This window comes from Xenopus tropicalis, chromosome 4 (genome assembly GCF_000004195.4).
Source record: "Xenopus tropicalis strain Nigerian chromosome 4, UCB_Xtro_10.0, whole genome shotgun sequence".
Taxonomy (NCBI): Eukaryota; Metazoa; Chordata; class Amphibia; order Anura; family Pipidae; genus Xenopus; species Xenopus tropicalis.
Window position 1 is genome coordinate 12,209,963 of NC_030680.2, and position 14,204 is coordinate 12,224,166.

The 14,204-nt window shown below is 45.3% G+C and overlaps 1 protein-coding gene across 2 annotated transcripts in view; it reads right to left on the reverse strand.

Moving 5' to 3' along the window:
• Positions 1-14,204, reverse strand: part of LOC100496293 (embryonic protein UVS.2-like) — a 32,922-nt gene that overhangs the window by 4,523 nt on the left and 14,195 nt on the right. The window contains exons 2-6 of one of the 2 annotated variants that reach the window (XM_031900462.1): positions 11,554-11,755; positions 11,255-11,392; positions 6,118-6,177; positions 5,697-5,828; positions 3,689-3,806 (exon numbers count right to left, since the gene is read on the reverse strand). In XM_031900462.1, coding sequence (XP_031756322.1) covers positions 3,689-3,806; positions 5,697-5,828; positions 6,118-6,177; positions 11,255-11,392; positions 11,554-11,755 — 650 coding nt within the window. Of the gene's footprint in view, positions 1-3,688; positions 3,807-5,696; positions 5,829-6,117; positions 6,178-7,499; positions 7,528-8,528; positions 9,257-11,254; positions 11,393-11,553; positions 11,756-14,204 lie in introns of those variants that run through there. The other variant, XM_031900463.1, reaches the window with a different exon arrangement.

The window sequence follows — 14,204 nt, forward strand, 5'->3', positions numbered from 1 at the left end:
CCTATTGCTGTAAGCATTCTAACGCAGGTTGGTCAACAACTGGGCGCATTCTAATGTCTGGTTAGCTATAGGCTGAAGCTACCACATGATCCTATTGGTTAGAGAATGGTCTATCACAGTTAGTATTCTAATGCTCCAGTTGGTTCCAGGTTGATCTAGCACTGTAAACATTCTAATGCTCTGATTGACGACAGATTGATCTAGCACTGTGATAATTTAATGCTCTGATTGGCTACAGGTTAGTCTACAACTCTAAAGGTGGCCATACACGGGCCGATTGTAGCTGCTGATATCAGTCCCTTGGACAGATTCAGCAGCTTATTGGCCCCTGTAGGGGAAACAATTACTGGCCTGCCCGACCGATATCTGGCCTGAAATCGTCCAGATATCGATGGGGCAGGTTAAAAAATTCAGTCAGATCAGGGAGCTGATGCGGTCCCCAAACCGATTGCGCCTATTTCAGTCATTATAATTCGATCGTTTGGCCCCAGGGCAGCCTACTATAGGGGCCCCACACACAGTGCCCCCAATTGCCCCCATAGACAATGCCCCATAGTAAGTGCCCCCAATAGCCCCCATAGATTGATTGAACTATCCGGGACAGCGGGATGCGCTATAAAAACCGGCGGGACAGTGTTGGGGGGTATGTTATAATATATAAAAATGTTTTTTTGGAGCAGCTGGGATGGTGCCCCCCTGGGAGTTGGTGCCCTATGCAGACTGAGTACTCTGCTTATAGGGAGCGGCGGCCCTGCCCCAGGGCCATACAACGGAATTAGCCTAAGTTCTCCCAATAACGCCCACCCGTAGGTGGGGATATCGGGAGAAGATCCCCTCGCTTGGCGACTTCGCCAGGTGAGCGGATCTTTACGTGTAGGGCCACCTTAAGCATTCTTACACTCCAATTGGCTGCAGGTTGGTTTACAACTAGGTGTATTCTAATGTTCTAGCTAACTACAGGCTGATGATCTATCACTGTAACTATTCTAATGCTCCTACTGGCTACAGGTTGATCTACCCCTGTAAGCATTCTAATACCCTAATTAGCCACAGTTACTATTTGGCTGTGCTAATTTTTGAAGTCTAAATGCTGTATTGATCCATATGGAAGCAAGTTGGTCTATCACTGTGATTATATCATTACTTTGGCTACACATTGATCCACCATTGTAAGTATATAATGCTTCAATTGGTTACAGGTTGGTCTATCACTGTCAGTATTCTAATGCTTCAATTGGTTACAGGTTGGTCTATCACTGTCAGTATTCTAATGCTCTAATTGGTTACAGGTTGGTCTATCACTGTCAGTATTCTAATGCTCTAATTGGTTACAGGTGGGTCTATCACTGTCAGTATTCTAATGCTCTAATTGGTTACAGGTTGGTCTATCACTGTCAGTATTCTAATGCTTCAATTGGTTACAGGTTGGTCTATCACTGTCAGTATTCTAATGCTTCAATTGGTTACAGGTTGGTCTATCACTGTCAGTATTCTAATGCTTCAATTGGTTACAGGTTGGTCTATCACTGTCAGTATTCTAATGCTCTAATTGGTTACAGGTTGGTCTATCACTGTCAGTATTCTAATGCTCTAATTGGTTACAGGTTGGTCTATCACTGTCAGTATTCTAATGCTCTAATTGGTTACAGGTTGGTCTATCACTGTCAGTATTCTAATGCCCTAATTGGTTACAGGTTGGTCTATCACTGTCAGTATTCTAATGCTCTAATTGGTTACAGGTTGGTCTATCACTGTCAGTATTCTAATGCTCTAATTGGTTACAGGTTGGTCTATCACTGTCAGTATTCTAATGCCCTAATTGGTTACAGGTTGGTCTATCACTGTCAGTATTCTAATGCTCTAATTGGTTACAGGTTGGTCTATCACTGTCAGTATTCTAATGCTCTAATTGGTTACAGGTTGGTCTATCACTGTCAGTATTCTAATGCTTCAATTGGTTACAGGTTGGTCTATCACTGTCAGTATTCTAATGCCCTAATTGGTTACAGGTTGGTCTATCACTGTCAGTATTCTAATGCCCTAATTGGTTACAGGTTGGTCTATCACTGTCAGTATTCTAATGCCCTAATTGGTTACAGGTTGGTCTATCACTGTCAGTATTCTAATGCCCTAATTGGTTACAGGTTGGTCTATCACTGTCAGTATTCTAATGCTTCAATTGGTTACAGGTTGGTCTATCACTGTCAGTATTCTAATGCCCTAATTGGTTACAGGTTGGTCTATCACTGTCAGTATTCTAATGCCCTAATTGGTTACAGGTTGGTCTATCACTGTCAGTATTCTAATGCCCTAATTGGTTACAGGTTGGTCTATCACTGTCAGTATTCTAATGCCCTAATTGGTTACAGGTTGGTCTATCACTGTCAGTATTCTAATGCCCTAATTGGTTACAGGTTGGTCTATCACTGTCAGTATTCTAATGCCCTAATTGGTTACAGGTTGGTCTATCACTGTCAGTATTCTAATGCTCTAATTGGTTACAGGTTGGTCTATCACTGTCAGTATTCTAATGCTTCAATTGGTTACAGGTTGGTCTATCACTGTCAGTATTCTAATGCTCTAATTGGTTACAGGTTGGTCTATCACTGTCAGTATTCTAATGCTCTAATTGGTTACAGGTTGGTCTATCACTGTCAGTATTCTAATGCCCTAATTGGTTACAGGTTGGTCTATCACTGTCAGTATTCTAATGCTCTAATTGGTTACAGGTTGGTCTATCACTGTCAGTATTCTAATACTCTAATTGGTTACAGGTTGGTCTATCACTGTCAGTATTCTAATGCTTCAATTGGTTACAGGTTGGTCTATCACTGTCAGTATTCTAATGCTTCAATTGGTTACAGGTTGGTCTATCACTGTCAGTATTCTAATGCTCTAATTGGTTACAGGTTGGTCTATCACTGTTAGTATTATAATGCTTCAATTGGATACAGGTTGGTCAACCACTGTGAGCATTTAATGCTTTGATTGGCTACCAGTTGGTCATAAGATTAAAATCATTTCTATAGTGTAAGTGAAGTTTATTTTGCCTGACAAACACAATAGAAAACAATTTGGAATTATTTCTTAGGGTGAAAGGGACCCTTTACCCGCCAGGCAATGGAACTCTTTATAGGCCCACCAGCCCCTTGTCTGATGTCACAAAGGGGCGGAGGCATGCACCTATAAATAGAGACTTCTGTTTTCTTGTGATATTTTTCATAATTTCCCCCCCCAAAATATATAAAATACTATGTGGTTGGTAGGGTAATTGGGAAAAGCCATAAAAAGTACAATTTCCCCAAGAGTTATATCTACTAATTATATCTATTGTGGCTCTTCCAGGACACACCCGATGTAAGTTTCCGTAAAGGTGGCCATACACGGGCCGATTCTAGCTGCTGAAATGGGTCCCTTAGACCGATTCACCAGCTTATCGGCCCATGTAGGGGCACAAACGACAGGCCTTCCTGACCGATATCTGACCTCGGGCAGGTTAAAAAATCTAGTCGGATCGGGGACCGCATCGGCTTGTTGGACCGACTTTGCCTCTACCCGTCGTTACAATTCGATCGTTTGGTCCCAGGGCCAAACGACCGAATTAGCCTGGATTCTCCCAATATCGCCCACCCGTAGGTGGGGGATATCGGGAGAAGATCTGTTCACTTGTTGGCGCTCGTAAACGTACCCATCGCCAGATGTTATATTGACATAATCATCTTCATCAGTGTAAGGGACAAACTGCACGCAGGTCAGGGTGGCGTACACTTCCATGGCCGACGTCATTGTGTTAACTTCACTGTTACCTGTGAGAAGCAAGAGGAAAAAAAAACGTGAATTTCTGTTTATTGCACATAAGGGTGTCTGTGCATTCCATTTTAAAGGGGAAGTAAGGCATCATTAAAATAAAAACAGAGGGCTTACAGATTCTCTAAAACGAAAGATTTTTTCATTTATCGTCGGACCAAGCTTATCCTGAAACAATCATTTAAAAGTACGATTTGTCCATCAACGAAAACGACCATTTCAAGCTATATCGTCTAGTTGAAGCTGGAAACTACCTGCTTTGTCCTGCAAACAACTAGACAATGGGCAAATGTAATTGTTAATGAGATAAAAATCTTAACCTGTATGGCCATCTTGATTCTTTTGCACAACATAGTTTTCCCTATCAGCCATCTTGGTGGTATCTAACATAGGGAGATTGATAAGCAATCAAACTAAAGCAGAGATACAGTGGCAATGAGGGTATAAAACCAAGAAGAGACAGTCAAGTCATTGGCATTTATTGGGCCACCAAAAAATGTTTTATTGTGCAGTGTTGCTTTAAGACTCAAACTCCCATCATCCTTTGCTACTTGTTGAGCATTGGGTGTCCCACTATCTCTTGTATGTCCTCTTTAAAGTAAATATGCAGAAGTGCCTACCATATTCCACACCATTCTGCAGAGCCCAGTGTGGTCACCTGACCTACTAGGGCCTAGTGGGTCTACTCGGGCTCCCCAGAAAACTTGACACCCTGGACCTACTATCACAGCCAACAGTTATATAGGTAGTATAGGCCCACAGTTAAAATAAGCAATGGCTGATGGGAATTCTCCTAGGCTGCAGCCCAGTAGGTCTTGGGTACAAGGGGTGAAGGTAGGCCAGTCCAACCCTCCACCTGAGGCACCCTTAAGGTCCCCATACACAGGCCGATTCTAGCTGCCGATATAGGTCCCTTAGACCGATTCGGCAGCTAATTGGCCCATGTATGGGCACTACCGACGGGTCTGCCCGACCGATATCTGGCCTGAAATCGGGCAGGTATCGATCGGGCAGGTTAAAAAATCTAGTCAGATTGGGGACCGCATCAGCTCGTTGATGCGGTCCCCGGACCGACTTTGCCTATACACGCCGTAATAATTAGATCCCCGGACCGACTTTGCCTATACATGCCGTAATAATTAGATCCCCGGACCGACTTTGCCTATACACGCCGTAATAATTAAATCGTTTGGCCTGGATTCTCCCAATATTACCCACCCATAGGTGGGGGATATCGGGAGAAGATCCGCTCACTTGGTGACATCGCCAAGCGAGCGGATCTTAAGGTGTATGGGCACCTTTACACAGGAGACTTCAGATTGGAAAGGTCGCCTACACAGTGAATTGACCCCATTGGCTCCCTGTAAGAGCTGGCAATAAAAACAGACCTTTCAGCATGACCATCATCAGAAATCATGGAGCCCTATGCAATTTACCTAACAGGGCCCACCCCAACCCACCATGCCCCTCATGCCCAGAAATTGCCCATTATCTACTTAAACCCTGTGGATCTTTACTTCTCTGGGGTCCTCTTTGGCATGATGTAGATTGACCTAGCTATTTGATTTTTCAAATGAACATACTAAGAGCAGGACTGCCATTGGTACCACTGTGACTGGATCTCACCTTCTTACACCTGTCAGTTTCAGCCAACCCCTAACTGAATACGATCAATGGAAGCATTGTGATTGGATGTCTGTAACTGTTCTACCCTCATGGGTTTAAATGCCGGGGAATTCCCTTCCAGTCATTTGAACTGAAGAAGCCGCTCGGATGAGTTGGGGAAACGTTTTCAAGAAAAACTCTTTTAGAATGAATTCTACTAGATACTGTATATCATGACCTGGATGAATGAGAATCTTCATAGAAATGTTGTTGGAAGAACTTACTGTATTTACTATCCAGTGTGTACGGCACATACACTGTCTCATTTGTTTTCTGCCATAAGCATTCTGTGGAGGTGATGGCACTACGTGAGACCCCAACAGCAATGTCTTCTTGAACCCGTGGGACTCCATTTCCTGATTCAAAAATAAACATAAAATGATGGCACTTGCCTTTCTTTGGAAGGACAACAGTCCTGTTCTGCTTTATGGCTATTTTTTACAATAAAGCACTGAGTCATAGATTTACATCTGAAAGACTTGGTCACTCCTAGGGTTGCTACTGGTTACCATCAGGGTTGCAACCCCAAGGATATTTTTACATGGGGCATTTGTTGACGATGTAAAATCACCTTTTGATCAGGAGACATTACCTTTCCATTGAAGGACATGGGAATCTCTGTGTGTACTCATTGCCCCAGTTTACCTTGGTTGGCTTTTAAGATCCTGCTGAAGACATCGCCCTGGCCGAAGGGATCACTTTTTCCTAGGGTGGGGGAAAAACAAATTTTGCTTTAATCTGAACATGATTGTGAGTCCATGAAAGCTCTATAGTGATATGGACATATTAAGTCATATATATTCAGGGCCGCCATCAGAAATCACAGGGCCCCTCACAACAAAATTTTCTGGGCCCCCCTCCTCCCACACCCCCAATAGCCCCTCCCCCAGTGACCCCTCCCATCAATACAAAGGACATACAGACATTGGTAGCCAGGGCCCCCTAAAACTTTGGTAGCCAGGGCCCCCTTAAAACATTGGTGGCCAGGGGTTACATTTTGCATTGGTGCCAGGGCAGGGACCCCTTAAAACATTGCTAGCCAGCCCAGGGCCCCCTAAAACATTGGTGGTCCTCCCCCAAATTACTCATACTATGGCCCGCTCCTTGCTGCTTCCTTCCGCATCCTTCAGCTCCCTACCCCCAGCATCCTCTGGCTCCCCCCCAGCATCCTCCTGTTTCTTCCCGGGCCACCCAAGAATCCTCCGGCTCTCCCCCCAGCATCCTCCTGCTTCCCCCAGGATCCTGCTGCTTCCCCCAGGGCCCCCCCAGCATCCTCCTGCTTCCCCCAGGGCCCCCCACAAGCATCCTCCAGATCCCCCTTCCCTCCCCCCAGTGGACTCCTGCTTCGTCTGGCTCCGCCTGCTTCCTCCGGCTCCGGTGGTGTCCTCCACTATGTCCCGCGGCTCCCCGCTACTTCTGTGCTTTTATAAGGTTGCGTCCTGTGCGCGTGATGTCAGTAAGCACGGGCGCAACCTTTTAAACGCGCTGATGTAGCGGGGAGCCGCGGGACATAGTGGAGGACACAACTAATGACAGGGCCTGGAGTTGATTAAAGGGGGCCCGAGCTAAGGAAACATGGCCGGGCCCCCTTTAAAGTTAAAAACGCCCGGGCCCGGGACGATTATCCCCCTGTGCCTCCCTGATGGCGGCCCTGTATATATATATATAGTATACATTGCATTGAAACAAATGGCTGGCATCATCTATTGGTGGCTGGCAGCACGAGTGCTCTACTGCCATCAGCCTATGTTGTATATCAATCCAAGCTGTCACCCTTTCCATTCCATTTCCCCGGCACTGTATTCCACTTCCATGCTGCACCCTATTCCCAGAACAGAGCTATAAAAGGCAACTTGTAAATAAATTTGTAAATAAATCTACAGCAAACCTGAACTCTGTAATTACCAGCTAAGCAAGTGATCTGGCATTCATCCTTACATTATTATTGTATACTGCAATAAGCAAGGGGCCACTTTTTAAGTTTCTGACTTATAGCAGTACATGAAATAATTAAGCAAAGCACTTACCAGTACTATTATTGGGTGACAAGGTGGCCTGAAATTAGACAAACAGCTTTAAGCATTCTGAGAATCCTCAGTAAGCAAAGCATGGGTATGGGGCAAAGGTAAGGGGCAAAGGTAAGAAGCAAAGCATGGGTATGGGGCAAAGGGAATGGTAAGAAGCAAAGCATGGGTATGGGGCAAAGGGAATGGTAAGAAGCAAAGCATGGGTATGGGGCAAAGGGAATGGAATGAAGCAAAGCATGGGTATGGGGCAAAGGTAAGAAGCAAAGCATGGGTATGGGGCAAAGGGAATGGAATGAAGCAAAGCATGGGTATGGGGCAAAGGGAATGGTAAGAAGCAAAGCATGGGTATGGGGCAAAGGGAATAATAAGAAGCAAAGCATGGGTATGGGGCAAAGGAAATGGTAAGAAGCAAAGCATGGGTATGGGGCAAAGGGAATGGTAAGAAGCAAAGCATGGGTATGGGGAAAAGGGAATGGTAAGAAGCAAAGCATGGGTATGGGGCAAAGGGAATGGTAAGAAGCAAAGCATGGGTATGGGGCAAAGGGAATAGAATGAAGAAAAGCATGGGTATGGGGCAAAGGGAATGGAATGAAGCAAAGCATGGGTATGGGGCAAAGGGAATGGTAAGAAGCAAAGCATGGGTATGGGGCAAAGGGAATGGTAAGAAGCAAAGCATGGGTATGGGGCAAAGGGAATGGGAAGAAGCAAAGCATGGGTATGGGGCAAAGGGAATGGTAAGAAGCAAAGCATGGGTATGGGGCAAAGGGAATGGAATGAAGCAAAGCATGGGTATGGGGCAAAGGGAACGGTAAGAAGCAAAGCATGGGTATGGGGCAAAGGGAATGGTAAGAAGCAAAGCATGGGTATGGGGCAAAGGGAATGGGAAGAAGCAAAGCATGGGTATGGGGCAAAGGGAACGGTAAGAAGCAAAGCATGGGTATGGGGCAAAGGGAATGGTAAGAAGCAAAGCGTGGGTATGGGGCAAAGGGAATAGCCAGAAGTGTTGGCAAAAGAGTCCATTTTACTTACCTGATACTTACTCAATGCTTGGCCAAAAAGACAGGAGATAAGGATGGCACAAATGGAGCAGACCATATTGTATTGTGCAAGCTGAGGAATTCTCCTGAACTCTCATACTGTAATTCCCAAGCCCTTATATTTAGAGCCCAGTAGCAGTGGATTGGGAGGGAAGGCAGCCGATTGGCCTCCAAGTTATACCATGTAAAAGTGCCCTCTTGTCTACAATCATAACAAATATTAATAATGGCAGCCCCCTTGGCTGAGCTGCTCTCCCTTCTCTTTGGTCGGAAACTCCTCGTCCTTGGTTATATAATATAATTTTTGTAGTTGGAGAATGATAAGTAGGTTTATCAAGGCCACAGGCCCAAACATGTAGTGTGTTATGGCTGCTCTAATAGATGACGTATAAATGCCTGCCTTGAGCTGCCTGGCTACTATTATTCCCTCGATAAAATACCAGGCACCTTCAACCAACGGCTTGAAAAAAAATGTCTTTAAATGGAATAGCCGAGACTTGGGTTCTCTTTTATTCTGGGCCTTTACATAATGCTTTCTGTTAGTCCTTCCAACCCTATTCCAACATTCTGATCCAACAGATAAATAAGGTACAAAGGAGAGGTAAATACCATTGCTTTATTACCCAGCACTTTACTTCTCACATATATTGGTGTATAGGCACCATCCCAGTGCATTGTGCCTGAGTCCGAGCTTTCAGCCAGCGCTACACATTAGAACTGCTTTCAGCTAACCTATTGTTTCTCCTACTCCCATGTAACAGGAGGAGTCCCAAGCCGGACTTGGATTTCTTACTATTGAGTGCAATTCTGATACCTACTGGGAGCTGCTATCTTGCCCCCTTCCCATTGTTCTGCTGATTGGCTGCTGGGGGTGAGGGGGTGGATATCACTCCAACTTGCAGTGCAGCAGTAAAGTGTGACTGAAGTTTATCAGAGCATACTCTATAGTTATATAACTACAGAATAGACTATGCAGACCCGCTGAGGTCACTGTGCAAAGTGCAGTAGAACTTTTAACACCCCTCCCATACCAAGCAATGGACCAGTCCCAGCACCCATGTGTATACTGGTAAATAGAACAGTGTATTTCATGGTCTAGGGCAGTTCTCTTTCCATGGGGCAGATGTGGGAGCTTGGGGACTTAGCCAGTTCATTAATTTCAAAATGTTTAATGGGCAAGAGTTCCAATTAAAAGCCACAGGGCCGCCATCAGAAATCACGGGGCTCCTTACAACAAAATTTTCAACAAAATTATACAGGGAACTCTGAGTATCACTCATGTATTATAAGGGATAATGTACCCCCTACTGTAAATGATAAGGATATTAGCAGTCACTGAGGGGTTCTGTGCCCATATAAAGGCACAAGGCTGCAGGGAGTTATACAGGGAACTCTGAGTATCACTCATGTATTATAAGGGATAATGTACCCCCTACTGTAAATGATAAGGATATTAGAAGTCACTGAGGGGTTCTGTGCCCATATAAAGGCACAAGGCTGCAGGGAGTTATACAGGGAACTCTGAGTATCACTCATGTATTATAAGGGATACTGTACCCCCTACTGTAAATGATAAGGATATTAGCAGTCACTGAGGGGTTCTGTGCCCATATAAAGGCACAAGGCTGCAGGCTGAGTTATACAGGGAACTCTGAGTATTACTCATGTATTATAAGGGATAATGTACCCCCTACTGTAAATGATAAGGATATTAGCAGTCACTGAGGGGTTCTGTGCCCATATAAAGGCACAAGGCTGCAGGCTGAGTTATACAGGGAACTCTGAGTATCACTCATGTATTATAAGGGATAATGTACCCCCTACTGTAAATGATAAGGATATTAGCAGTCACTGAGGGGTTCTGTGACTAAAGCTTGACAAGGATTAGGCTGCACATATTTTTGAGCTTCTATACCAGCCCTTTAGTAGGGAATATCTGTGCCCCTGAAGATGCCTTTGCAGCTCCCCTTCTGCCTTTCTATTAGTTTACACCACATACACTGGGCAGTTGTCATTTGAAAGTATTTACTTCCCCTTTATCCTTTCCTGTCTCTTCCACTGTGGCACTTAATCCCAGAATTCCATGACTCCCTTGGCTTGAGCCCCACATCAGCCCAACAGACAGTGACTGTGGCATCTTACAGAAGCCCTGGCCCATAACTTACTCCGTGCAAAAGTGACCCCTAAATAGCAATGATCCAGTGGTTAATTAAAAGGGGAATAAAACCAATGTACTGACCTTCTCAGGAGGCCTGAGGTCCCACCCACCGAGCTGCTCCAAAGGGAACCCCTAGATTAGCCAGACTCAGGGTGATTTCCCCGGCTACCTGGTGCCTGGAGTAGCGGTCACAGTGCCTCAAGCCTCTACTCGTTCCTCCTCTGATAAGGGGAACAGCAGAGCCTCGTCCCAAACTGTATGTGGGGTCCTATTCATCAGCGAGGTCTGGGCTTCTGTTTGCCCACCATTGCTGGTGAGAGTGCCCCCAATGTAGCTGTGACTCCCAGGCTCCTCCTCCTTGGTAAGTGGGCAACCAACAGCTGAAGAACAACACAAACAGGGCTACTGAACATGATGTATCTGCTGCTGACCCACCAGAAGAGGACAGCCCGGACCTGGAAGGGCATCAGTATGAAGAGAAGAGGCTTGAGGGAGTTGGATCTGCTGTACCTACTGACCCATAAAGCTGCCCTACCCTGAGACCCTCCTCACCAACCTACCTTCTAGGAAAGAAACACACAGTTCTCTCTTCTGGTGGTCGTACCCCAGGGAGTAGCGCAGCTTTGGGATGTGGTTGAGGCATTGGCTGAACTTCTCCACATATTCATTCTCAGGAGCCAGAGATTCCTCGTTCTTCTCTACAACAAATATACAGACACAAAAAGGCTTATGCAATGGTTACATGCCCCCCAGGCACCTCCCATAGGGGCTGCCCCCTCTATGGTTATGCCATATGAGATGCCAACCCTGGAGGCCTCAGATTAAGGGTTGGTTTGGGGATCATCTTATTATGTGATACCTGAATTTATCTTCTCTGAAATGGTTTCCACCTTTCCCTGTGGTTCCGTCTCCCCTGACTTTTCATCCTTGTTTTCCTTCGATGTTTCTTCTTTATCGCCCCCCCGCCCTATCTTGGGGCAGGGCTCCTTGCTTCTGTAGGTGTAGGGAAAGCGCAGTTTGGCTTGAGGGTGAACCAGCTCAGTGCGCTTGTATATACTCATCTGTAGGGGAGAGAAGAGCAGCAAAGAGCCCGTCAGAATCTGATCCCCCCATTGTAAGCAGCAGTCCTGCACTGCTTTATGGCTGAGATTCTAGCTATCTGTATAACAGAGCATTCTGTCACAGTGGCACAGATCCTATCTGATCCCCCCCATTGTAAGCAGCAGTCCTGCCCTGCTTTATGGCTGAGATTCTAGCTATCTGTATAACAGAGCATTCTGTCATAGTGGCACAGATCCTATCTGACCCCCCCCCCCCCATTGTAAGCAGCAGTCCTGCCCTGCTTTATGGCTGAGATTCTAGCTATCTGTATAACAGAGCATTCTGTCACAGTGGCACAGATCCTATCTGATCCCCCCATTGTAAGCAGCAGTCCTGCCCTGCTTTATGGCTGAGATTCTAGCTATCTGTATAACAGAGCATTCTGTCACAGTGGCACAGATCCTATCTGATCCCCCCATTGTAAGCAGCAGTCCTGCCCTGCTTTATGGCTGAGATTCTAGCTATCTGTATAACAGAGCATTCTGTCACAGTGGCACAGATCCTATCTGATCCCCCCCCATTGTAAGCAGCAGTCCTGCCCTGCTTTATGGCTGAGATTCTAGCTATCTGTATAACAGAGCATTCTGTCACAGTGGCACAGATCCTATCTGATCCCCCCATTGTAAGCAGCAGTCCTGCCCTGCTTTATGGCTGAGATTCTAGCTATCTGTATAACAGAGCATTCTGTCACAGTGGCACAGATCCTATCTGATCCCCCCCATTGTAAGCAGCAGTCCTGCCCTGCTTTATGGCTGAGATTCTAGCTATCTGTATAACAGAGCATTCTGTCACAGTGGCACAGATCCTATCTGATCCCCCCATTTTAAGCAGCAGTCCTGCCCTGCTTTATGGCTGAGATTCTAGCTATCTGTATAACAGAGCATTCTGTCACAGTGGCACAGATCCTATCTGATCCCCCCCCCCATTGTAAGCAGCAGTCCTGCCCTGCTTTATGGCTGAGATTCTAGCTATCTGTATAACAGAGCATTCTGTCACAGTGGCACAGATCCTATCTGATCCCCCCATTGTAAGCAGCAGTCCTGCCCTGCTTTATGGCTGAGATTCTAGCTATCTGTATAACAGAGCATTCTGTCACAGTGGCACAGATCCTATCTGATCCCCCCCATTGTAAGCAGCAGTCCTGCCCTGCTTTATGGCTGAGATTCTAGGAAAACAATATAGCAACTCCTACATTAAAATACAAATATAGAGAGAAGGCAGTCAGTTATAAGTGAGTTATAAATATGTACCAGTTTTGCCCCCCCATACACAGTACCCCCATACACAGTAGCCCCCCCACACACAGGGACATTCATGGAACTATCCAGGACAGCGGGATGCGCCATAAAAATCGGGACTGTCCCGCGAAAAGCGGGACAGTTGGGGGGTATGTTCTGGGCACACAATAAGCTGTACCCCCATACTGTACTCTCTATGGTAAACACTATGGCACCTCCTACCCATATGTATAAATACAAATATACAGAGAAGGAATGTTCTGGGCACACAGTAAGCTGTACCCCCATACTGTACTCTCTATGGTAAACACTATGGCACCTCCTACCCATATGTATATTCCTTTGGCTCCCAGGGACTGTAGGACGTCTGTGCTTGAGGAGAGCCTGCGCTATCTAAATAGTAAGAGAATGCCCAAGAAATTTTGGGATAATGCCTGGTTGGCCCTTCAAGGGAGGCTTTTTGTGAGAGGAAATTTAAAATATCTCAATATAGTTGATAGACACTGCCCATGGGGATGTAAAAAGGAGGAATCACAAGAACACTTTTTAGTTGATTGCCCCGTGTCTCGAAATCTGAGAAAATCTCTAGCTGTTTCTTTAAACTTGAAAGTTCTTGAAAATCTTAATTTTTCTGAGTTTTCTTATGGGATTGTAGGTGAGAGGGGAGTGCAAAATGTTAAGAGGGAATCCTTGTATATAGTCATCTCTGTGTTACGGTACCACCTCTGGCAGATGCGCTGTAAAATGACTCTGGGGCAAATAAGTGACTCTATTGAACGGGTTGTTAATGTGATTTTAAGAGAGATTTTTCTTATTAAAACAAGTGAAATGAGGAAATCAAATACAAATGAAACTTTTTGGCAAAATGTAACAGTTTCTTTTTGATTTTAAAGTTTTTCGTGTTGTTTGATGTTATTGTAATATGAAGTTATTTTTGCTTTTGTAATGTTTTTATTCTTCAATAAAATCCCTACCCATATGTATAAATACAAATATACAGAGAAAGAATGTTCTGGGCACACAATAAGCTGTACCCCCATACTGTACTGTCTAAGGGAAACACTATGGCACCTCCTACCCATATGTATAAATACAAATATACAGAGAAGGAATGTTCTGGGCACACAATAAGCTGTACCCCCATACTGTACTGTCTAAGGGAAACACTATG